Source organism: Agelaius phoeniceus, chromosome 13 (assembly GCF_051311805.1).
Source record: "Agelaius phoeniceus isolate bAgePho1 chromosome 13, bAgePho1.hap1, whole genome shotgun sequence".
Lineage (NCBI taxonomy): Eukaryota > Metazoa > Chordata > Aves > Passeriformes > Icteridae > Agelaius > Agelaius phoeniceus.
In genome coordinates, this window is record NC_135277.1 from 13,890,736 (window position 1) to 13,917,673 (window position 26,938).

General features: G+C 39.6%; 1 protein-coding gene and 1 long non-coding RNA gene across 3 annotated transcripts in view; one reads left to right on the top strand and one right to left on the bottom strand.

The window, feature by feature from the left end:
- The first annotated feature begins 2,577 nt into the window (after positions 1 to 2,577).
- The window catches only part of AQP9 (aquaporin 9), a 28,545-nt gene continuing 4,184 nt past the window's right edge, over positions 2,578 to 26,938 (top strand). Inside the window, exons 1-6 of one of the 2 annotated variants that reach the window (XM_054641951.2) lie at positions 2,578 to 2,730; positions 4,009 to 4,137; positions 14,860 to 14,986; positions 18,454 to 18,591; positions 20,685 to 20,803; positions 22,417 to 22,634. In XM_054641951.2, coding sequence (XP_054497926.1) covers positions 4,036 to 4,137; positions 14,860 to 14,986; positions 18,454 to 18,591; positions 20,685 to 20,803; positions 22,417 to 22,634 — 704 coding nt within the window. In that variant the 5' untranslated portion in view covers positions 2,578 to 2,730; positions 4,009 to 4,035. The other variant, XM_054641952.2, reaches the window with a different exon arrangement.
- Positions 14,551 to 25,698, bottom strand: LOC143695142 (uncharacterized). The gene is made up of 3 exons (XR_013184090.1): positions 25,440 to 25,698; positions 16,252 to 16,417; positions 14,551 to 14,639 (listed from the first exon to the last, which is right to left on the bottom strand). It is a non-coding gene; the product is annotated as an uncharacterized LOC143695142 (long non-coding RNA).

The window sequence follows — 26,938 nt, forward strand, 5'->3', positions numbered from 1 at the left end:
AATAGAGGGTTTATGTACTAGAACACTTAGAATGCTGAATTACAGTGTATTCAGATCTTCCTCACCTGAATTTTTTCTTTGACTTCCCCAGCAGGAGAACCAATCTGTAAAACAGAGAATGCCCCTTATATACCATGCAGCAGGTTCTGTATGAAGATTGAGATATAAATTAGGCAAAGGCATTTGACCAGGGACCTGAATTAGAGGTACAGAGTCAGAGTTAGTCTAATTCAACTAAAATCAGCAGACTTTAAAATAATTTGGCCCATATTATTACAATACAAAAAATATATGGTGTATTTACAACCTTGGTCTCTCCAGCTGTGTTGGTTTAGGTTTTATTACATCAGTAATAACAATTTATGTGATACTCTGAATAATGTGCTATTAAAAATTCAGTGCACTATATATTGTTACCCGTGGGATTTAAACTGTGGGAGCTATGTGCATTATTCTCTACTTTGCTATTTCTATAGGAGTGAAGATTACTATAAAAATGGTTGGGTTATATACATCATGTGAATTCCTGCTCTGCTTGAATCCAGGTGAAGAGAAGAAATAGCTGAGCCAGACTGCCTCAGGGGTAAGGGTCCCAAGAGTCTTAGTCTTGCAATCTAAGGTTACACTGATCCCACACTGAAGCATGAAAATAATATCAATGTGCTTTTTGATGTCTTTAAAGGATGCCAGCAGATTTGTGAGGCATAACCTCCCCTAACAGAATCCATTTGATGCTTCTACAGAGCACCAGCTTTATCTGCGTGTCTATTGATTTTACTTTTTACAGCAGTTCATCTAATTTTCCTGGCACAGAAGTCACACTGACAGTTTTGTAGCTCCTATGATCACCTTTGAAGGACTCTCCTGAAGCACCAGCAGATCACTGGTATATTTCCTATGATCTGTTTTGCTGACATCAGGATCAGGATCAGCAGAAAACCAATCCACTGGCACTAGCACTTGAGAAGCTGAGCATTTTAACCCGTCGCTGGAAATACTGCACAGCTCCAGCAATTAGTTAATTTATCAATTTCTCTTGAAGTGTTTCCTGATGACAATTTATTTTAGAACAGTTGCTCACACTCAGCCCACCAAATCTAGCAAGGCAAATAATTCTTTTAGCTGTGGACATAGCCATGTTGAATGCTTCTTCTGTGCTTCCATCCTCCATAGCTTTACTTAGAGTCTCACAGGACTCCTCTGGTAATGGGATTTGAAAACATTTAGAATGTTACTTTCACATTCTTGGCAAAACCTTAACATTTTTTGTGACCTTTCTTGTGGTTCTACATTTAATATGTATGCTCCTTACTTACTTATATAACTTCCATTTTTGGAAGATGTCTTCATTTTCTTCCCTCAGATGACACAGTTTCAATATTTATGGGTGGCACTGCTGGTATCCTTATCATTCTGACTGGGAGCAGCAGCCAGGTGAGGGAGCAGAAGAAAACAGTAATCACAGTGCATTTTCTTTCCCTTCTTCAACCAGATGTTCCATTGCATACAACTAAAAGGCAGTAAAACAGAGTATTAATCAAATAGATAGTAATTAAACCAAAGCTTTCATGGTGCTTATATTTACACTTGTCTTTCTTAAAATACTACATACATAGTTTTCGAATTTGGTAAATGTCATAGAATCTCTTTCTGAGAAAAGAGATCCTTCTTAGAAAAGAAGAAACTGAATTCAGATAAGAAAAGAAGATAAGAAAAGAAGAAACTGAATTGTTCTGAGCTGCCCCCTCTTCTCTTTGCAAAGTGAGGCAGTGCTTTTAAATTGCCACATACTGGAAGGATTTACCAAGGGAGCAGTCATCCCCTGTGTATTCTGTTCTTCAACACTTTCTTAGAGCACCTGCTGGAATCTCATTATAAGAGTTGAGGAGAACCTTTGGTCTAACTTAGCATCCCAGTTCTTATTAATGGAATTAAATCATATGATTTTTATAAAGTATTGAAGAAAATCTGATAGGATCAAATGTGAAATAGATACTTTTGTGCTAGTCCTCCACCCAGCAAAGACAGAAAATTCATAGAAGGAAGTCAACATGATCTGAATGAGTATGAATTTTTGTTTCTGACATGTCATTACCCCACTATTAGTTGAAAAATAGCATTAATGTCTTCATATCTGCTAGAAGACCAAACTCAGAGCTATCTACATACTACTAGGTCAGCAAGACTTGCATCTGCATAAGAGAAAGAATTGCTATGGACAAACAACTAAAAATTGCTTCCATAAACATGTTTCTTTATTTATTTATCATTTTCCTGAAAGAGAGGAAGTAGTTTATCTCATTCCTGCTGTAATGAATATCCTCCCAAGCATCCTCCCTCAGTTCTAATGTATACATTATCCTGAAAGAATTCTCTCACAGCCATAACAAACATACACTCTAGCCCGCTGTGATAATTAAGGTCCTGAGTAATATGTTTGTTTCTCGGTGGTGTGGAGTAAATGCTTTCAAGCTGCCATTCACAGGCTATTTCCAGGGGCTCCCCAGAGGCGGCCCCTGAAAGCTGTTTGTGCCACAGGCAGGACCTGTGGAGCAGGACTGGAGCTGTCCTGCAGCAGTGTCACCGCCTCTGCACGGGTGTCCCCGGCTCAGGCAGCACCAGCTCGGATGCTGCCATCTGCTGCTGCATCAGCTCCGTGCTGCTCCACAGGGCAGCGCTTTCAGAACCACCTGAGGACACACCGGTGTTTGGATGCAGAGGTAGAGAAAGGTGAGTAAAAGGACCCAGAAAAGCAGTTAAGGATGAAAACTGCGTGGTGGGGAGAACTGGAGGGTTAAGGGATGAAGCTGGGGGTGGTAAGTGCTGCAGGGAGCACACACCAGGACCTAGCTGGAGGCTAGGAGGAACACTGATGGGATAAGTGGCACATTTCCCTAACCCTGTAAGGCTCTGCCCTGTTTAGGACAGATACAAACTTCAGCTGCACTGAGCAGCTACAATACATGCCAAAATAATCTACCAGAACTGGGCTGAGGTTCTGGTGTCAAGCGAAACAGCAGAAAATAGTTGGAAATCAACCAGAGAGTGTCAAGTCTGTATCACATCTGATAAAAATGTTCAAGATGCTGAAGGAATAAAGGTGTCATATTTTTTTTCTAGGAGGTGTAGTTCTTTGAGATATTTGGCAACTTCAAGTCTTAAGATCATGGAAAATAATATTATAATACTCTATATTATAGCACCCATGCACTTTTAAGCCAAACATACAGGAAATATATAGTAAATCAGTGCTTCACTTCCCTGTTCTGCCTTGTAGGGAGCCACTGGACCAAAGCAGATTTCATTAAATGTTCTTCATTTATTCTGCCTCATTGCTCTTTTGTAAACAGGGAAGTTCACTAGAGAGCAAGGCATTTAGTCCAAAAAGAGTATTGTGAGTGAATATGCAAATTCAACACATACCACCAAGGTAAGACTCCTCATTAGCCACTGAAATGTCTCAGAAGTTATGAGCTTTTGAGTGCAGGGTACAGCACAGCATTCTCCCAAGCATTCACTCTCTTTACAAGTTCCCCTTAAAAAATTCTTTGACAACCAATAGTAGCATGGTTTAAATCCCAATCTAGGTCAGAGAGAAAGTTGCAACTATATATTGGTTCCTTACTTTGTAGTTTATATTTTTACCTTTCTTTTTGACCAGGATGATAGAAACAACATTTTATTAATTCTTAGTGGAATTTTTTTAAAAAGTAACATAGGAAAAGTAATTATTAATCCATTCTGTAAGAAAAAAGAAGAAATCTAATTGTGAACTTACTGGTATTATCTAACCAGTATAAATAGAAGTGCACTCAGAGAAGGCACAGAATGACAAATCCATGATGAATTGTTAGGGCATGTTGAGTTGGTTCTGTCAATGCCTGCAGTCAGATGATTTCACTGGCTGTACAAGATGAAATCTCATATTTCAATGTTTAAGTAAAAGTGTCAAAGTTCAGCTGGAGCAGGGACGAATACAGAACAAATTTTGTGTGTATTTGTAACTAGGGCACCAGAGCAATAGAGGAAGCCAAAATGAGCCGGAAAAACAAAAGGAGTTTAAAGGAGAAATTTTCCTTGAAGAACAGCCTGGTTAAAGAAGCCCTGTCAGAGTTCCTGGGAACTTTTATACTGATAGTAAGTGTCAGCTGCTTTCTTTTCTTCCTACTAATCTAATGTTGGACAGTGCTTGTACGGGGACATGTACATTTTCCCTGTACTGTGCCAGCAGCGAGGTTACAGCCTGAGCATGCACAGCCTGAATGAATTGCTCCTCTCACGGTAAGTTTGTAATTCCTTTCTTCACCCCATGTAATTATCACTGCCTATAAAAACCAGATTGTTTTATGCACTACAATTGTCTGATTGGCATTAGATTTCATCTAGGAGTGGAATTTCAGTGAAGGAGCACGCTCTGAACAATCCAGATATGCACAATGAATGTTGTTAATACTTTCCTGTTTTTTAAAAACTCAGCAGTTCATTTTATGCACAGATTCTGTTTATATTAACAAACATATTGTACTGCATGTTTAGAAAATTTTAGTTGTTTTCCTGTGTAATATAGAAATTTAGCTTTATGATTTGACGTGAATTTACTGTGAGTTGCATTGCCAAACCTTCAGAGATTTTGTAAGTTTAAAATTTTTTGTTTTGTTTTTAACTGTACTACATAAATTACACATATATTGCTTGTTCCTATAGTATTGCTACAACTTAGATAAATAACCTAAATTTCCCTTTTTTTTAACCCCAGATTTTTTTTTTTTTTTTACCTAATTTTTTGCGCAGTTTTTCTGTGCATTTTGCACTGGGACTGTGACTCACCAGGGGAGAGAGCAGGCTGTGTAGCAGAGCTAGAAGTCAAGCAACTAGACTATTTATGCCAAACTTTCTTTCTTTCTCCTTTTAGTCTGGACAAAGCAGTCTTGCTTATTGCTAAATATTTCATCATAGTGAAAAAAGGAAAAAAAAAAGTAGCAGGCACAGTACTGACACAGGTTTTATAACTGTAACTATATTAGCTAAATTTCAAGTAAGTCATCTAAAAATTCCAGTAGCTCATAAAATACTGGAAATTATGGTCTTTACTACAGTTCAGCCAACTGAAGTGCACCGGCACTAAAATAACATTATTCTCAAATTTAATACCATCCATAAGACGTTATTACAGTAAGGAGCACATTTAGAAGCAAGGAGCACAGAGCACTTTACAAACATTAATGAATTAAATGTCACAACACCCTGGTAAGGAGGGGAAATGTCATTATCTTCATTTTGTATATTAGCAAACCTGATTACAGGAGCCTGCACAGGAAGCCTGTGGCAGAACTCTGAATATAACCCACATCACCTGACTTCCAGTACTCTGTGCTCGCCACAAGATCCTCCCCCTCTTTCCATTAATAAAATTAAGCAAGAGAAGAAAACATATTAAAGTGCAGATTAGACAGCAAATGCTATTATTTAATATTGTGCTGCACAAGGCTAGAAAGGAAATGTAAACCCAGATCCTATTTTCTAGTATATTCACCATATGAGTGTAGCAGAAAATGGTAGAAAATGTAGAAAGCTACAAAATTGTTGTTGACAATCTGAATTTCTCATTTCTCTTACCCTTTCTAGTTTCAGTCTTGGTTTAAAGAAGAAAGAGCCTCACCTGGATTAAACTGCAGTTTTCTCAGTGCTTGCATAGCTCAAGCTTGTGTTTAGACTGCACAAGTTAGCAGCAGTACCAAGTGTTTATTGTGAAGAAACTGCCGTTTCTGCTGTTGTCTTAAGCTGCACAGGGAGAGTTTAGGTTACACATCAGGAAGAAATTCTTCACTGAAAGAGTGATTGGGCACTAGAATCACCTGCCCAGGGAGGTGGTGGAGTCACCATCCCTGCAGGTGTCTAAAAAAAGACTGTACATGGCACTCAGTGCCATGGTTTGGTTGTTGATGTGTTGTTAGTTGATAGGTTGGACTTGATGATCTCAAAGGTCTTTTCCAATCTAGTTTGTTAAGTGATTCTATTTATTGCTGTTGCTTTTAAACTGTGTCAGCTAGTATTCACTTAAAGCACAGATAATTATTAAACCCTTAATTTAAATTGGAGCTAATGAAAGAGGCACCCTGGTGAGTCAGAGGACAGAAATCCTAGGAAAACAGCATGTATGCAAAAGAAGTTCTAGTACTAGGATAGTGTAAGAACCGTGTGTTAAAGCTGTTCCAGATGAAGAGGAGAGTTCACGGCCTACAGCACAGTTGATTCATGTCTTTGCTGAAAGCCACTTCAGGTTGCTGTGATGGGGTTTAGAAACTGTGGAGAGCACCTGTGCCAGGGAGTGAGGCTGAGCCAGCATTTCTGTTAGCCACAGGCTCTGTCTGGAAGCCAATGCTAACTGACCACACCCAAATCTGGGACTCCTGCTGGGAGTTAGCCGGGTGAAATTCTGTCCCTCCAAATCAGCTATTTCTAAATTTTCTAGAGAATACCATCAGAGGCCACGTACTAATAGGAGCCTAAACTACCATCTTTGGTAACTCTCAGTCTTGCAACATTGTTTTCCAAACAGGAAATCTAGAAAGTGGAATAACTCATCAAAGAAAAACCCAGGCTTCACCTCAGGGTGTGGCCTGCAATGTCGGACAGATTTGACACAACAAGCCTTGAGAAAGGCACTGGGCACAGAGTTCGGATAAAATCTCCTGGTCAGCCCTACTTAGCATGCTGCACTTTGCCTTGCAGCATGGACTCAGAGCACGTAGACAAAATTCTTTCCAGGTGAAAATTAAGTAGAAGGTGAGCTCCAGAATCACAGGAAATGTGCTGACCATTAATGGCTGCTCAATCCAGTGAATCAGACTGGAGATGTTCCAAGTAATCCCTCCTGAGAGATCCACAGGTTCTCAGGTGCTTACATTATACAACTTGATAATACAGGCACAGCCCACGTGAGCCACGCTCTCTGCTTAGCAAAGCACCCAATTTTGGTAAGAAACATGAAACTCCAGGAGCCTGGAAGCATCCTGAGCTGGGAGAACACCTGCCCGTTTGCACCATGGTGGCTGAGAGCCCAGCCTCAGACAGGCTCACCCTTCTGCAGCTGGGCCTGGCCCAAAGGTCTCCCTTGAGGAAGAGCTCTCCAGGGAGGTTTGAGTTCTCCATCATGTTTCCTGGTTCAGTACATTTCCTCTTAGGACTTCTGTGAGTTAATCTGGGGACAACACCTGTGTGCTAGCACAAGAGAGTCAGGAGGCCATGCTGCATCAGATAGATGGTTTATGTGGCTTTTTAGAGAGTCTGGCTGGAGCTCACCCATCCAACTGCCTCTCTGCTTTTAATCATGCCCCTCTCCATACTTCCTCCTTGGAACTTGACTGCGTTGCTCTCAACCAAAATGGGATTTACTCTGACTTATGCCATTAAGTATATCTGAATTGAAACAGTTCCAAAAGGAGATGCCAAATAGGCCATGTGGCTTCCTTTAACAGCTACTGCTCACCTAACACAGTTTCTATTTCATTTTCACTCTCAAGAGCATCTTACTGAACAGAGTTTCCCAGAAAGGAGCTGCACAGGAGCCAGGATCTCCAGAGGCCAGAGCAGCATTCACTTCCTTGCTGAGACAAAACACAGGCTTCCATTTAGCATATAAATACAAGTGGGGAGTATATATGCTCCTAATATATCGTTATATATATATTCCTATGTACATATTCCTATAAGCCTGGTCTCCAACTGGAGGTGGGGAGCCTCTGGCAACTCCCATTGAAGCAAATTTTTGTGTGTGCTTAGAGGATTCAAGACACAGGCATGAACTGAATACATGACAGCCCTGAAATAGCTCAGCTAATGAGGAAGGCTATTTATCATCAAAATATTTTAGTTTTGTTTTCATATTCTGACCACTTCATTATTCAAGTTATCGCTCCTGCTCTGTTGCAGAGTTGAGTTGCTTCAGAAAAATCTTCAAGACTGGGATTACATAGATTTGCTCAGTTCATAAGATTAAAATTTAAACAATTTTTCTGTATCTACTTTTTGTGGCCCTACATTCTAGTGCATGTTAATTACAATACTGCAGGATAACATATATCCCTTATTCTAAACATGCATTAGAATTCTCATTACATTATGTTATTACATGAAAGCAAACATAGCTGTTGATCCTTTGCTCCTTAAATAAGTGTTTAACATTTAACACAAAACCATTTAACACAAAACCATTAGACATTTTAAACAAAGATAAATTCCAAGTCCTAAATTTTTGTGAAAGGGAGAAATTTTTTTTGTATAGGATGAAATTACAGCAAGTTTTGTCTAAGATAAAAAATTAAATATCAGCACTTCCTAACAGCTTGCCTTGTTTGCCATCAGCAATGAATTTCCTGGAGTACAGAACCTTGTATAACTAGCTCTTAGTGAACATAAATTTGTCAAAGCTAGATAAGAGGGTATTAAAACTTACTTATAATTAGTATTTTGATCTGTCACTCAGCTTTTAAAATATTACATAATGCTACAAATAACATGAGCCTTAGCAGTGTTTGCACCTAGTAGAGCAGCTCTTATGTCAGAGATCCATACATCTGGGTCTCTAGCAGCAAAAATATAGTACAACAATAAATAATAGATGCCACTCATGAATCTAATGTTATATAGTTGCATATATTTTGATGGCATTACATTTTGCTAATGATTCTGGTGAGGACATACAAACTCTTCTTTTTGAAACTGTATTAAATCAGCATTACAAACAGAAGACAAAGTGTTAACAAAGACCCTTAGTTGTACTGAGGTTAAGAAGATGTTCTTCCATACTGTTATTTTTATAATCTTACTATTATCAGAATCAGTTTTTTTTTTCTAGACAGCCTTTCCATTTTAGAAGTCCTTCTTTAATTCAGCTGAATATTAAGCAGTGTGAAAAATTTGAAAGGAAGTTTATCTAATTATTCTTTTACCCCAAAATATTTGTAGCAGCAAAACATTCTGAAAAATCATGGGAATCTTTTGTTTTCCATCCAAACTTAGTTTTCCCAGTATATGACATTTCAAACTTTTAGGTGACTCAGATGTTGTGTTACATGAAAGCTTTGAAGAAAATTATCATCATTTCTGCAACATCAGCCCCAGCATGTAACTCAACACTCACTGTTTAACCAAGAGGTTTCAGTAAGCTGAACTTAATTTCCCAAACCTTTTTTCTGTGGATACCCTTCTCCCCAGAAAGTTTCATGTATAGGACTGAAGCATAGGCACCTCTGCCTGAGACTTACAGAAGGACTTGCATCTTTCCAACATTCAACTGTGAGTCCAAAACTTGAATTTATGTTTTACAGACACAAATTTACAAGGTGTTTTTTCAAAAGTTTCACCAAATAAAAGAAAGGTAATAAAAGTAATAACTTTTTAAAGCTGTCATAAACAGTTGAAGAACAGAATAAAAGACAATAAATGTAGTTTGTGCTATGCAGTGAGTTTATATCTTTGTGATCTCAACAGTTCAATAAACCATTCTGGTTGAAAGTGAATTCTAGGGAGCTCTCCAATCCATGGTCCAGTTTAAAGGCAAATGTGACTCAGTTCCTCTAACCCATTCCTCACAGGTTTCTTTACTATTAAAAGCATTCATCATCATTTTTTTTTCCAACAGCAAACAGCTTAAATTTTAATTACTCCTAACCACATATCCCTAACCATGAGGACACAGTCCCCCTGTTTCTGCAGCCACAGGAAGGAGTAAAAGAAAAGGAACATGCACCCTTACACTCCAGGGAAAGGACAGAAAACCTCCTTTCTCAGCGTCTGCAATGCCCACTTGCACACTTTCTCAATGCTACAGTTCCCTGAGAGTTGGTGCAGAGAATGAACATATTTTAGGAGTTTAGAAAGATTTAAAGCTTTTCACGTGGGGTAGGAAGCAAAGCATCACAGCTCAAGAACAAATGAGTACGGTGGGAGGGAAGCAGCACCTGAACACATTCATTTTCCCTTCAAGGCTGCTAGGTAAGATTTGGTTCCTTTGCCTGGCCTTTTCTTTCTAGCTCTGAGACAATAGGCAATGTTTCACTCCTGAAAGTTTGTGTCTGAATATTACATTTCATTTTCTTTCCTGAATTTCTAAAAATTATTAGGAAAATAAAAAGTCTTCAGTAAAGAAACTGACCCAAACCAGTTGCCCTCTATAATCCAGGAAAGAAAAGCATGTAGCATTTCAGGATGGAGTGTGCAATATTAATCATAACAAAATATGAGAAAATGCAGACTTTTGCATTCTCTCTAGGTGATTTCAAACTTTTATTTGTCTCCTATTTCATATGCAAAAGCAATAATAAAATTTAAAAGCATCAGTTTATATAACACAGCATAGTCTGTCCCTCAATATTTTCACTATTTTTTCCCCACAAATCAATTTGAACCTGATACTTATATGTTTTTAAAGCTTTATATACACAAATCATCCAAAGTTTTATTAAATTTACAATCATGTCTCCAAGTAGTAATGTCTCTTTCTGTCACTAGAAAATGGTTTCAAAATGGCAATAATTTTAAGGCTTATGTCTATACTATTTAATTAACTAAATGTAAGGGCTTGGGGGTTTTTGCACCCCTTATTTATGAGATAGCAAGTCTGAAAAAAAATTAAAATCCATCTGAACCCAAGAGGATATTGGTTGTTTCCCAGAAGAACATCAGGAGAACGGATATAGTGACTTTTTATTGCTCTAAGCTTGATTAAATCATAACGTACAGAAATCCTCCCCACCCCACCAAAACATTTCATTAATGATAAAATAAGAGCTGTGACTGGTAAGCTTGACTGGTAAGCTCTATTTTTTATCTCACCTTTAAAATTTTAAGTACTCTCTGATTTAACAAAATATAGCAAATATTAAACATTTAATTGGATGAGGACTGGTCTCTCCTGAAAGGGTTTTCCTGTAACCTGAATTCTTGAGATAATGCCTTGAATTTTAGCAGATCTAATATGTCTCTGTTTTTGTTGCTTTTAGCATTACTGTCCCTGTTGAAAGAATGTTTAGGAACCCTGTCCGAATTAAGATCCTATGTAATACACAGCAAAAATACATCTCAGTGTGGAGAAAGTTCCTAATATTATAAAACATTTTATTATGAAATTCAATAGGTAAATTCTTAAGCAGAATTGTTTTGTAAATGAAGGGGGGGGAAATGAAAGTGAGTTCTGAAACACACTCCCTTAGAAAAGACACCACCAATTTAACACACCTCAAACTGAAAAGCTTATTTACTGCTTTTATAAGTAGCTAATCCTATTTGGAAATATTAATGTTGGGTAGGGGAACTGCACAAGACTACAGTACAACATGAAGAATGCTGTGAAGTTTTCATAGGCACAGATCCCTACCTTCAAATGCAGGGCAAATACAGCCACTATTTTTCTAGCACTTCATGATTGAAAGTGAGCAGTTTATAATTTTTTTTTTTTGCACCTGCTGACTGTATTCCTTATAACACATTGAATTCCTGTACTCATGCACAGCATCATCAGCTGTGCAGCCATTGAGGCCACTCTCTGCCTGCAGGGACACCTGTGGAACCCCCTGCAGGTGTCTCACCACAGCTGGAGCTGGGGATGAACAGAGTCCAGCACAGCTCCTTCCCTGCACACTGCTCAAAACTCAGCTGCCTCTTTAATGGGACAGTCAGAGGGTCTGCCTATAAATGCACACCACTCCTAGGACTGGGTGATGAGAGGGGGCTTTTTTATATAAGCATTCTTTAAGATGTCTAAAACTTTACTGGCCATGTAGAAAAATAGATTCCCTAAAATTGTGGTTTCAGATCTTGCAGAAAGCCTATTTACACTGAAAAAGGCATTTGGAAAAATCCTGAAAATAGCAAGATGGAGGCAAAATGATCTTTAGTCTCTCTGATGAGTGGGATATAGAAAATTCTGCAAGCTTCCAGACAGTAACAGGACCTTAGACTCATTGAAGGCCAGTTGTTTTCCTTGTTATCCAAGACAAAAAGAATGATCTAATGGCCTATGAAGCAATGTTTTTGGTAGAGAAGGTTCAGACAGCTATTCCACACCCAAGCATGTTCTTCAGGGCAGTAATGATTTATGAACAAAAAAAAGTCAGTGCTGACAGTACTCCAGTAATTTTAAGCAGATCAGGCTATAGACAACTGCTAAGAGGAAAACCTGGCAACATAAGATAGACAAGATAAGATAAAGAGATCTGGCTATATTCTACATAAATTAAACTCCCATTTACTCCATGTGCTTCAATCAATGAGTGATGTGGGTGCAACTGATGGCTGAGCTTGGCATAAAATCTTAGAATATTTAATTACAACTCAGTGATCTAGTTGGTCTTAACTCAGTCAAGTAAAGACTTACAAGGTATTAAATTGCTCTTTGTGTAATTACATGATTAGGTGATAGTTTCCAGTTGCACCAACCTAACTACAGTAAGTATGAGGCAACTTTTCTCTCCCCTTCTTAAAAGGTCAGCAAATGAGAGAGTATTACAGTGACACAGCTCAGACCTGCAGGCTCAGCTCCAGTTTTCCCATCCCTGGATGGGCACACACTGACTGTGCCTGCAGCAGCATTTAGTCATTGTACATGAGCAGGTCCACTGCATGCAGCTGTGTTCCAGCTGGCTCATGTCTTTTCTCTGTAGAAGAGAGACTGGTTAGCACAGAAATGATGCATCTGTACTTGTGCATTTCCCTAAGACGTGCAGAGCAGGAGCTACAATGCAAGAGGACTACACAGCTGTTCTGTGTGACTCTCCTCAGTTCTGGTAATAAAGGAAGGGAAGCCACAGCCTCCCTCTGTTATTTCCTTCCCTTTTCTTGTGAATTTGTAGTTGATAAACATAGATGTTGTTACCTCCTATCCTTTTCTATAGCCATCTCCTCTACCCCTGTTCTCTTTTTCATCATCCTTACAGAAAGAGGCAATGTCTTCAAAAGAATGGCCTTTGAATCTGCAAAATATTGCCTGTGCCATTTCAGAACACAAGTGCACACTATACTTGTAGATTGAGCTGGTTGCCTGAATTCAACTTGCACCCCAGTATGTGCAGGGGCCCAGAGCAGCCTACTGAGCTTGCTCTTCATCTGAGTCATATCTTCCCCAAAATCTTGCTTGGTCCAGTTTCTGGAATACTCCCTTTAAGAAGTCTGGAAAGTGATGACTAGAGTATGTTAATTCCATCTCCTCTAGATTCTTCTGAATTCCACCATACCCATTCTTTCCATATTAAACATATAAACACATTAGGAATTCTCATATGAAGTCTAGAAAAGATGTCATTTCAGCTGTGACCAACTCCACTGTATTTTATTTTGGTTTGCTGTCTGTCTGTGCATTTGTGCTGATCACGTGCAGTGCAGGTGAGAGCAGGGCTAGCACAAGCGTGCCTCATGTGTTGCACAGCAGCTTGCACTGTGTCCTGGAGCTTTTAATTACCCAGTCCAATAAACTGTGGCTATCTAACACCACCCTACCCTTACATAACCAGAGCTGCAACACTCTGGCACCAGTGAGTGTTTTGTTTGCTTACATGATTATGACCTCAGGCAAGAGCTGCACCTGGGCACATGACACAGTCTCGGGGCACTTAGAAACGCCGTCTGCATTCAAAAGCTGGTTAAGAGAGTAATTTTATTGAGAGCTTTTCTGTCACATTTTGGCATTAGCTAAAACCCTTGGGGAAATAATGGAAACAAAAGTATGATTTTCCTGTTTAAATTGCATCTATTCTAGCAGGACTTGCTTGTTAAACCTTGATCACCAAATCATTTTGGTACAGTCTATTTCTAAGGCAAGGCAGATTTTCCCATTACTTTGCAGTTTCTGAAATCAATTACCTTGCAACTGAAAATAAGCAATAAGGTTGCTCAACATATATCTACTCACATCCCAGAAATTGTATGATTCACATCACTTAGAGCAGCAGAGAAGCAAAAGTTTTCAGACTATAGAAATTATTTGAGAGCTTCCATTGAGTATTGGCTCCTTGTTCAGCAGAGCACATAGGCATATATTGAAAAAGCAGATGTTCAAAGACACAGAAATGGATCAGCTAGTCTATCTCAAACTACAAGGTTTTTGTCCCTTTGAATATCTTTCCTGTCATCTTTAATAGGCTCTAAACATATGCCTGAAGGTAAGCAGAGGCTTTTGAACTGAATAAACATCATCTTAAGCAAATATTTAAACCTGTTACTGAACTTTATTCTGAGGAGAGCCAACAAAAAAATCCCAAACTAGTTTAAATCCATTTAGAATTCTTCAATGTGAATTATTTAGATATCTCCACTTCAGTTAATTGTTCAAGCTGCAGAGCCAGTGAAATATTTTGCTAGAGCAATATATGATATAAAGGCAGCATAATGATAACACACAATGTAAATACCAGAAAGTTGTCTCAATTCCTATTTCCAGCACTAAACATTAAAATATTTTTGAACTATCTTTCATAACTTTTACAATAAATTTTTCATCACTTATCACATCAGTCTGGAACTGAGAACTTACCTCACAGAATTAATTTCACTTGCAGATGCAGAGTTTTGTTGAAGAAGCAGTGCAATCTTGTTGGGCTCCAAGTTCTGATGAGTATCCCCTCATTGTGCCTGAGAACAGTTTTCTGTGTGGAGAGAGGTCTCATTAGCAGACATTCTTCCTTGTGACAGAGACAAGGAAAATAAAAAGCAAATGTGCATTGCAGCAAAGGCATCAACATGACAAATTCTAGCACCGTTTCAGTATTCAAACAGCATTTGCAGCTATACCAGGAGAGCAGAAGTCACAACCAGTAACATTTGACAGACACAGCTGTGAATTTCCACTTGTGTTTCCAAACACAGGCTCTGGGCTGTGGGTGCGTGGGCCAGGCTGTGCTGAGCCGCGGGGCGCATGGAGGGCCCATGACGGTGTCGGTGGGCTTTGCCATGGCAGTCACCATAGCTGTCTACGTGTCCGGGGGCGTTTCTGGTGAGTGACTTTTTTCTTCTATAGCATTTATTGCTACAGTGCTAAGGCTCCCTTGTTAAAGGGCTTCCACTTCATGGTAGAAACAATCATGAGTTGGCAACAGTAAGCACCCTTACAGCAGAGTCCACACCAGAGTTTTGCAATTAAACCTTGTGTGTTCTTATTTCCTTCTACTCTTTGTGTTTGACAAAATATCCCACCAAATTCTGCAGTCTGAAAACCTTGGCAGACCTCTGGCTTTTATGGAAAGTGTTCTATGCAAACCAGAAATCTGCTTGGTGTTGCTTTGAAAATCCTGTCAATAGAGATGATCCTGGGCAGAACAGGCACTGTGTTTAAAGAAATAACCACAAAGAGCAATCCAGCAGTCACCAGATAAAATGGTGGCCAGCTACACAGAAAGAATGACCCACTAATGGGTATAATGAACAGGATTCACCTTACAGAGTGCAAGGCAATAGCAAGTCTGTTCCTGTCTGATTATTCACAGAAACAGCAGATCATAGAAAGCAGAAACAGCAGAAAGATTCAGTACCAGAGATACATTCAATGACACTGTCAGTGTCCTTTCCCCCTTATTTCTGCTGTAACACTTGCTCAAGCTGTATTGGTCAGGAATCTCTCTTTAGCTGGGGCTAAGTTACCTGGGCTAACTAACCAGTGTCCACAGGTGCCATATTGGAGGCTGCCTTGTCTCCTAGTTCAATCGTTCAATTTGGCCAAACTAAGATTGGAAATGTTAGCATAACTGCTTTTAACAATTAAACTCTTGCTTTAAAATAGAAAATGATGGGTTGTAAGAACAATGCTGTGCATGAAAATACACTATACTTTGTGTTGTATGCAGAGTTTATATTAAACTTTAAAGCACATGGTGCCCTTGTACTCCAGGTCTCATAAAGGCATTTCTTACCCTTCATAAGAGGATCAAGTTGGTCTGGACAAATTTCTTTAGGTTTAATTAGGACATTAGAAATAGTTGCTGTAACAGAAATTACTGTGGCCATTTCTCTTTGCTTTACAAATTCTTTTACAGAGGCACCATGCAGAAGGTTTCCATTAGAAAGTCTCACATTAGAAAGTGCCCTAGGTTCTACAAAGCAGGCAGTCTTGTCACTGTCATTGACACAAACCAGAACTGTTCCTTAATATCAGACAGAATTAATTCAGCAGCACATTCCTATTATCTGAACAACTTTTAACTACAGCTCTTGGTTTACATGGAGGCAGCTAAACTCTTCTAATGCAGATTCATGACAACAAACCTGTGAAGACCTGTCCTACATTTGCACCTTCAAGGGATATTCATCTCCATCATTATGTAGAAAATTAGAGTTCAATCCCAGCAGGGCAGAGCAGTTGCAGATGTTGCAGTATTGTGCTTCCTGTGTTTTTCCCATGACAAAGGATTCTGCATGCAGTGCATTTTCTCTGTGAAAAAATAGGAACAGATATTTCAACAGGCTGTTATTATCCAACACATGATTACTAGTGGACACTTCAGAATACAAGTTCCTATGTAGCATTTTTTAACAATTTCTGTGATTCTTGGGTCAAATTCTCATCTTTAGGTGCTGCTAAAATATTTTTCATCAGTTCTTTATGTAATTGTAAATTAATGCTAACAAAATATATAGTCTGCATGCTTGGTGAATTTGAGCTTTTTATTTAGGAAAATTCCCCTTTTTAGTTTTCCTCAATATCTAGATAATTTCCCCTATTTTATCCAACTTAGCATTCAGAGCCATGACTGTGGTCACTGCAACTTCAAAAGAAAGAGGAACACACTGTCCAAAGTGAACTTTTTTTTTAAACCAGTGGCACAGGAACCAAGAATCTTGTAACTCCCCTATATCAGCATGAGAGCCTTCAATTAGACTTTACCCTTCCATATTTAATGTTAATCAGGCCTCTAATATTATTATAACTTGTCCTGGCCATCATAGTCACCCTGTATTATATACAGGTGGGGAATAAAATCAGGTGTTGAAAGAAAGGAAAATTGTTAATTCCAGCCAGAGTAAGGAACAAAAGACAAGACAACAATTAATCAAAATTCCCATGAAGGGCTGTTAAATTAGGTGCCATCTATCTATTTGCTCTGTGCTGAAGAATTTGAAACACAGTGAGGAATTCAGCTTTTAATTCAAGACTGGTGCTACTAGGTCAGCATTTGGAAATGCTACAAAGAAGGTTTTATCCAGCTTGTTATCTGTGTTTGTCAGTTCATTATGTATCAAAGGTGCCTGGATTTCATAAGATAATGACTCACTGACCTGAAGTGCAAACAAACACAGAAACTGTACACAGAAGCCCTTTCTCCATCACTAATCTTTGACAGATAAAGGACATGCTCTTTCAGTTATTTTACCAAAGACAAAGCCATTTTTTTCCTGATATTCCTACAGACTGAAATGAGACCTTATCTGGAAGGTAAGCAAAGGCTCCTATGTCTTTGCAAAATTTGGGGCTTTATTACAAAGAAGTACCTGTTCATTTATTTGGCAATTTGTGTTTCTTAAGTAGCAAACATGTATCTGCAAACAATGAAATTTTCCAAGAGCATACAACACCTTTTTTGTTGACTGAAGTTGCTGAGGGAAGAGATGCTATGACATAAATATACTTTAGAAACTAAAATTGTCATGAATTCCAACATTACTGAAATCTTTTTTCATGCATAAGTTCAGATGTAGCTACTCCTGAATAAAAAAAGGAAGGAAGTTTCACAGAAAACTGAACTTTGTTTCAGCGCAGCTACTTTATCAGTTTCCTTATCATGGACCTTTCTGGAAAGCACAAGAACCAGATAGAAACACAGTGAAGGACTATGCACTGCTGTCCCCAGATCCCATCCAGGCACAGCTCACCAGCAGCCAACATGAAACTGGACAGCCCTAACATTATTTGATTTTGTCTCCATGAAAACTGAGTTCCTAAGTAACCCCAGGTTGTAGACAGGAACACAAACATGACTTAAATCCAGGGCACTCCAGAACTGTCTTAAGATACAAACTCAAGCCAGTAACAGTCCTTAATCCAAATATGTGCTTGGGATACTAAAGGCATGTTCTTCTGCCCCAGTCCTTCCCTAAAAATAAAGCCAAAGGCCTCAAAGAGAGGGAATACATGCAGAGTAAGGGACCTCCCATCCCAGCCAATGGGGCAGGTTACTATTTTTCTGGAAAAGTTGTCTATAAGTTACATACTGCAGGACAGCAGTCTGATAAAGAGCACAGTCCACAAGCATCAAGAGTAAAGATGGATCTTAGTGGCTTTTGCCCTCCCTCCTCTGATTTCATCCAACTTGTTTCGGTTTAATTGCAGTCACCATTTAACTGCAAAATAACATCTAGAAAACCATGTACTGTTCTGGTGTTCAAAAGTGCCCACATTTTTACAAATCCTTCACCTATTCTCATGTATCTGAGTCATCCACATGACTTAATTTTTGATTTATTTTTCAGGTGGTCACATAAACCCAGCTGTTTCATTAGCCATGTGCGTGACTGGAAGATTAAAATGGACCAAATTACCAATTTACATATTAGCACAATTCCTGGGAGCATTTGTTGGAGCAGCGGCTGTCTTTGGGATTTATTACAGTGAGTACACCTTAGACATGTTCACAGGACAAACTAGAGGTCAGGCAGTCTCTAAGGCCCCAATTTTTCAATGAATGTCAGGCAGGCAGAGGACTCTTGTTCACACAGGGCTAATGGCAGGAATGAAGCTAAAGCTACAAAAAGAAGAAAGGAAGGAGTATAAAGAGTTTGAAGGGAAAAACAATGGCTTGAACATTCCAGGTACCCTACAAATTTACTGAAACACTTAATACTCCAGGAAATGTTCTGATATTTAGAAAAATTATTCATGGGAAATCAGATACTCTGAGATCATGTATTTCTCAGTAAGGATTTTAAATTACTTAATAGCCAGGATATAGGGCTATCCATCTTCCAGGCAAATTAGAAACATTAAAGACCTGCTACAAGTGCCTGTAGGCAAGAATCACCAACATCGTTCACTGAGGGTACAGGATATGAGATCAAGTCCCTCCTGACCAAACCTCAGACCACCCTTGAGAGGTGACTCTCCAAGGCAATGAACTCCAGGTACAGTGATAAACAGGGCACATATTTGACAGGGAAAAAGAAAAAATTCCCCCTCTCCTAGAGGCATGGGTTTTTTTACACAGTGTGCCAGAAAAGGAAAAAACAGTAACTGACTGACTGAATCAACTCAGTTGGATCACTTGCTTCAACCCCCTGCTCCAAAACTCTGCTTCCACTGGCCCAGCCCATCTCCTCCAACATCTCCCTCCTGTGGGCATTGTCTGCAGACCGTGCTGGGTATAAGTGCAGCAGAGCAAGAACAAAAATGGAAATGCCCCTTGTATGTCAGCTCAGGGCTCAGCACCCACAGTAATCCCAAAGAGGAAAATCTTTAGGAACAGTGAGAACTGCTTTGGGAAGAGTTGTTTACTTTTTCTAAGGTTAGTGTTAGAATTTAGATACTGGAATTCTAGAACAGGATTTTCATCTGAATATAAGTTCTCCTCAAGCCTGACAGTGAGAATTAGGGCTGTGGCCAGGATGCAGCAGTGGCAACATGTACATAGGGTTGACAGGGCAGTCACTCTACTCTGCCACAAGGGCAGCAGTAGGGAAGGGAGCCAGAGTGGGAAACTTAGGTCTAGGTTAGGGACATCTTCCTCATATTCAGGAGTGCAGGATTTTCTCAAATCCCTATCTCTGCTCGAGTCCTCCTCTTGCTCTAAATAATTTCCAAAGCTCTTCTGTAGTTTTTACTTCCTACAACTGGTAGGACTTTCATACTCCTTGAGGTCCACTAAAAAGTAGTCACTGGTAGAAAAACAAATATAGGAGATCATACTAATTTTTTCCCCCCCTGTAATAGTTAAATGCCACAGAATTATCTGACACTTCAAATGAGAGCCTGATCTAAGCAAACAACTGAAATTCTCTGCACTCATGTTGTGGCTTTAAGCAAAGCTAGAAAAAACAAACAAGGAAAAATAGATTTGTCTCCTAGGTTCAGGAAGAACTGATCACCCTCACCATGACTTCCATGGGAGAATGGGGAGCCATTTCTTTATTCACAAGTATCATCCCATCACCAGATCCACTAATAAAATAATGGATTAGAGTTTCTCATGTCTGTCTATGAAGATTTGAGTATCCCATTTAATATCTTCCTAATTCTAAAACAGCACCATTGTCAAATGGAATAGCAGTAATTCCTGCAGGCTGGGAATCCACAACTGCACAATCAGGATGCTGTGCGTTTCTTGGGTCATCATGAAAAATGTAGCACAACTTGCTGATAACACATCTGTACTCAGAATCAGAAAATACTCCTTGGCACTGAGTTTGGAGCTCTGAGCAGGGGAAAACCAGCCCCATTTGGAAAGTTGTGGTACATGAAACAAGTACTTCAAGGCACAGGAGGAGAAATGAGACAGAAGGGTATGAGGAGTACATCACCTCAAATCCAATAATGGGCTCCTAGGAAAACAACATCAGAGAATCACCAAATGGTTTGGGTTGGAAGGGACCTTAGAGATCAGTTTCAGTTGAGAATGTGAAGCACACAGACCTATCACATACATTCTAGTCCCAGAAAACCTAGAAAAGTTTATGGAGAAGTGCAAGCAGTTGCTGGCTTTTTTCTACAGATGCCTTTATGGAATACAGTGATGGAAAACTTGAAGTCACAGGACCAAATGCCACAGCACAAATCTTTGCAACATATCCAGCTCCCTATCTGTCCCTTGTAAATGGATTTGCAGATCAGGTAAGTGCACATGCTATCTTAATTTTACAAATTTAATGTAAAAGAACCTGTAAAACCAAGCAGTAAAAAACCACATGGATCTAAAAAGTGTGCCAAACCTCACCATTTCAGCCAGATATCCCCTTGTACAATAGAATGAGAATGCAATGCTGTTTGCAGGGGGTTACATTTTAGTAATATTTTACAAGCAAAATAATTTCAAGTTGTTCTTTCTCATACATCATCTTAATTGTTGCACTCAAAATGTCTTTAAAGCAATATATGTAAGAGGTTTTGCTCAGCATAAATCAATGTTTCTCCATAAATCTCAGCAGTCATGTCCACTTACATCAAAATCCAACCCATTTTGTGGACCTATTATTCCTTAAATAATGCTTAAGCAGACAGTTTAACATACCCTGAAAAACAGTCTTCTGCTTCCACAAGCCTCCTTCTCTAACCTTCTTTTTTGCAGATAGATTTGTAGTATTTATTTTTCAAATGAATGAATCTGAAAAATCCTCAACTTCATTTCTAAGTTTTGTCCTTTAATTCCACTTATGCAACAGCAAAAAGTGAAGTTTCATATCTTTTATATATTCCTAATCAACTTACCCATCTTCTTCAGGAATACATGAAATAAATACTGCATGAGTAAGGTATGAAAAACAAGAGACGGCTTGAACACAAATTCATCACCTAAAAGATTGTGCAATCTGGCTTCAAAAAAATCCAAACATTGTTTTGAAGTTTTGTAAGAAAGACAGTTCTGATCTTCGGATCAGTCAACAGATTTTTCCCTATGATATTCTTTACCCATGCATGTTTCAAAACAAACTTAAAAGTAGATGAAAACCAAATAATTTTTAAACCCTCAAACTTAAGCTTCTTCAAATCAGTATAAAAATTGAATGTTTTGACATTGCTGAAGCTTTTGTCTGTTTTCCCATCAAGTTAATTATTGGCAAAATCAACATTGACAAAGCATTTTACTGAAGCAGAGCTGTACTTGCATTGAAGTAATTCCAAGAAAATCTCCTTCATCAGCTCAATTAGCATATGTAGTACAGAGTTCATGGTACAGTTATACATGCAACCCTAATTTGAAGACTTCCTAATTTTAGCTGCTCAGTTTTGACTTGACAGATTTCACTTTTTCTTCTGATGTTTTACAACACCTGGATAAAGAGATGCTTATCTAGTCTAAATTATCAGCATAAACTACAGTCACATAAAACACTTCTATATCAATGGAACTGATTGCATTGCTATAGTGGCAGAACTACCAAAAATTGGGTCAATAAAAGTGTAAAATTGATGGAAAAAAAAGTGGAAACAAACATTAGACCTCACACAGGAGATGCCTTTTAAATCCTCTTGTTGTTGCAGATTTTTTTTTCCAAATTTCCTCAGCACATTTCTTGTCTTTGTCTTTCAGCACAGATATCAAAACCTCTCATTACTGTGAAGTAGAAAGGCACTGAGTTCCAAATTTTGCTATTGTGTATAGCGGGATAAAACTAAATACCAGCTCTAAGCCACTCCAATCCACAAAGCTGCCATAGCCCCTCTTTTCATTATTGGAAAGAATCTACATGTATTTAATTCAATATTCTTTTCTTTGCCTTGGCCAGGTGATGTCAACAGCTGTTCTTCTTCTGGCTATATTTGCTATTTTTGACACCAAAAATAACAGTGTTCCCAAGGGCCTGGAGCCAATTGCAGTAGGACTTCTTATAATTGTTCTTACTTGCTCCTTGGGAATGAACAGTGGCTGTGCCATGAACCCAGCCAGGGATCTTGGCCCAAGGCTCTTCACAGCCATTGCAGGATGGGGGATGGAAGTATTCACGTAAGTATGCCTGGAGATGAAGTCAAATGCTCCTGGCTAAAAATGTTTCTAGGAAAGTAAGATCCTGATTCAACATGGTACCAAGCCATACTTTATATACATACAGGTAATTCTTTGCATACCAGAAGCAGCTATTCATGCACTTTAAGCCAGATATCCTCTAGGAACTGGGCTTTAAAAAGGATTTCCTGCTCCTAGGGCAAATCAAACATGCATAATCTCTAATATCAATCATTGCTTCAAGAAGTCCTTTCCCAAAATATTAGAGCTTCTTAGAGGTCACTGAAAAGATGAGTGCTTTCTTCTTGTGTCCCACAGCTTTCAGGGGAAAAAAAATCAGGAGAGAATTAGGTGGAAATATTTATTGGGTGTTGTAAAAAACAGAGACATATCAGATTGATTTAGCCTATGATTACTTCTGAGTTACTGCAGAAATACACAGCAATCTAAAAGCCTGATTTCCTGTCTGGGAGTAAAGGAGTGAATGGAAAAGCTCCCTTCATTTTCCCACATTTCAGAGCCCTCTCCAGTCCCCATGTGCACACACACATTCTTGGCTGGCCCAATGCACAGCTAATTAGTTGCACATCAAATCCACATCTTACACGTAGCCAGGGTAAGAGGCACTCCGGGGTATCTAAGCAAGAGTCATCTGTCATCAGGAAGCAGATCTTTAGGTTTATTTTTGTATTGTTTGTTTTCCCAGTTATTTACAAGTAGGAATCCCCAGTAGTACTGTAGGCCACTGGAGAGCTCTGGTTAGCAGAGATTTTATTTTCGCAAGAAATAAAAGAAGCACAAATAATCTCTATTTATTCAGTATGATTTCTATTTACACAAATCATGTACCTTATTTGAGGAAAGCTGTAGCAAAGCTTTTTTCATACAAGAAAAAGCCAGGCATGGCATAGCTGAAACAGGCACACAGCCACAGCACAGAGCCAAGGCTGGATGTAGCCCAGCTCTGGTGGGAGATCAGCTCATTGGTCTGGCTACATCCAGACTTTTCCTCCCCAGTAGTTCTTACCACTGCACCATGGGACTGCATTTTTTTACAAAACAAGGACACAGAGCAACATCCCACATGCAGGATTCTCTTCTCTCATACCTGTGTAATCACAAGTAGTTGTTGGCTGTGGTATTAGCCATAGTGTCAGTCTATAATTGGTAATGTGTTATGAAGTCAGCCATTACATTCCTGAAAGTTTGGAAGTGTGGTTGTACTGTGATCTAGTCACAGAATATCTGTGAACTCCCCTTCTCTCTCAAAGTATGGTCATACTCATTTACATGAAAAAAATGACAAGAAAACTTCACATCTACACCAATATGGACTCTCTCCTAGTGTAGTTTAAGGTTTTATATAAGAGAGGGAATGCAGTCCCACCGGAAAGACCTGATTAAGAAACTTTAAAATGTGAACATAAAAAATAAGATTCAAAATATCTGTTCCTTGCCAGAATAAACTTACAACAATATAAGTGATGCAAAAAAAATGAGGAAGAAGTCTTCTTCCCTGCCTTCAGTTAAAAGGCTACAGCTATAACCAAGTCCAAGGGAATGATACAACAGGAATATGTTCTTATTTACTGCACAGATCCAGGTGAGACTTAGGAAGAACCTGAGCCTTGTTAGGTAGCTGGAAGAGCCACGGGAAAAGCCTGAATGATTGTAGTTAGGATCCTAAATTGCCTGATGCTCTGCTGTACCTGAGCAACTTTAAGTGGTGCAGCAACAGTTGACAAATAAACCTCGGATATCTTCATTTAAATGGAATTCAAAACCTTGAGACAGGTGTTTAAGCTCTGTAGTAAAGACATGTCCAGGAACTGGGACCTGAGCATGAAACCTCCACAGAGAGACGAGGGGAGTGCTGTACAAACTGAGCAGTAGGAAATACTCAGGAGACACTGAACGTTCTTTGGGGGAGGATGGAAGCATCTCCTAAGGCAATTGAGTCCATGTCAGTGAATGTTCAAGCATTGCCTACAGAACAGCTGGGGACCACCAGGAAACCCTCACTTTGGAATAGATCAGATAAATAATAACAGGACTTTCTACACTGTTCCCAAGTAAATGCTCTAAACATCGAGATAATTACCTCACAGCAGAAAAATCCCCTCTTCCCTTCTTTGTGCTTGAAGGATAGTAAATGCTGGTTTTACCATGTTCTCAGGCAGGTAACTGGACTGGAGGGGAGCCCTTCTCCTGGACCATGGAATTGTCCAGATGATAGGAATGCACTTGAGCAGGGGTTTTCTAAATGTTTCTGTTACTACACTTCGCACGAAGACACCTAAAGGAGCATTTTCCCCAAAGCCAAGCCAGAAGCCAAGCTATGGTGTGGTTTCCCCAGCCCATGCAAATGGCTTGTTTTGGTTAAAGGCTCCCCTCAGAAAACCAGGAGTCTTCCTTAAGCACACGCTTAGTATATTCCAATAAACTTAAGAAAAGTTTGGGGAGCAAAGTATTGTCTGTAGTGAGAAAACAGCCAGAGCGTTGATTCCAAACACCAGACTGGATTTTGACAAGCAAACCCGAGGCCGAAACCGCAGTAAGAGAGAGAGGTAGGGCTCTCCAGAGCAGTATTTGGTGGCAGCATTCGAAGGCAGCCGGGGCTAGCCCAGCGCGGTTCGGCGCGGTAACGCTGACACCTCGTGGCCGCCGGCACCGGGGACACGGCGGCAGCGCTGAGCAGAACTGCACTGCAGGAAGGGCCGGGAGGCCAATCTCTGGCCTGCACAGGCATTTGGGTGCCAAAGCGGCTCTGAAGCATTTAGCATTCTTCCCTGCAGCCCGGATTACCTCACGAACAGCGGTATCTCCCTTTCCCGCAGCAGCTGGCTAGTGAAAGGCGGATCAGCAAGTTTAAATGGGCCCAAGTTCCCAATCCCCATAGCTTAGACACCGTCCTTTCCCAGGAACTCCCGCAGCCAAGCTCAGTTCTGCTGGCCAGGCCCTCCTGCCTCCTCCCCACACACGCAGCACCCGCCGATGGCAGAGGCAGGGCTGGGTGCCCTCCTAAAGAAAAGCTGTGTGGGCACAGCCAGGAGCTGAGGGCACTGAGGGGCCTTGGACCATCTGTGCTTGTCACAGCCAGTTCTTGCTCCTGTGCCAATGGCAGAGCACTGAGTGCCACAGAAACCCCTGCTCGGCTGGTCCTGACTGACCTCACTGCAGTTCTGGCAGCAGCCTCTCTCTTCAAAGGCTTCACACCCAGCAGCTCAGCACAAGCTGTCCAGCACACAGCTGACTGCAGCTGCTGCACAGACCGTGATTTGGAGAAGGTCATGCAGGAGCTGACAAGGCCAGCTCATGGCACAGGCTGAGAGAAACCTGCCAAGAAACACCTTCATTACACATCCCTGTATAAACACACCACGCAGAAGAATACGTGCAAGTACTTGATAAAGCTTTTGTTCTGCAGATTAATTCAATAAAGCATTAGCCCATGCTTGTTCCAGAAATTCAAGTGCTCAACAGCCATCCGTGATTCAAAACCAAACAGATTTATAAACTCAATAAAACAACATCAGAAGTTACTTTATATCCTCAGGGCCAAATAGAAATAATTCCAAAGGTAAAACATACTCATGCAAGGCATTTCTGAACAAGCAGTAATTGTATCATCAACCCCATATTCTCCAGTACTATTCTAACAGTCATAGTATAATCAACAGGGCACCAATATTCTCCCAGTTCTATTCTTGCAGTGTGACAAACACAAGTTCACTTCTGCATAAAGCTCTACAACTGAGTGCTGAATAATTATCCTGACAGTTTAAAAGTTCCCCTGTAGCTTCCTGTAAAGTTCCTCTTACAGATTAATTTGTCTTTGTATTTCTGGGAGAAAAAAACCCTTCATTTTCAATATGCATGAAATTGAGGTAGCTGGATTTTCAGTGGAGACTCACATATTCAATTAATACAGCATGTTATCAAATCAAAACACCTTAATGCATCAGTACAGTTAAGAGACTCCGTGCTCTGATGTGGGTATTCAGTTATTTACTGTCTGAATGTGGACCTCTAGGAAAAGGAGAGGAATTCTGCCAGCCCAATATTCCTGCATTAAAAGGTTGTTATTTGCTGTTTTATGCAGTTCAATAGTGAAAGTCTTACTTTAAATATGCCTGTAAATCTACATATTTAAAATTAAATCTTAGTAATGGTGCAACTGTAAACATTTTGGTGGAATTGGCATGCTAGACTTTCTTAGTGAATACAAAAATTCTAAGATAAAGTTTTAGGTGTATAAAACTTCTAAGCATTTATTTGCCTCTTGCTGAAAGATACTACATTTT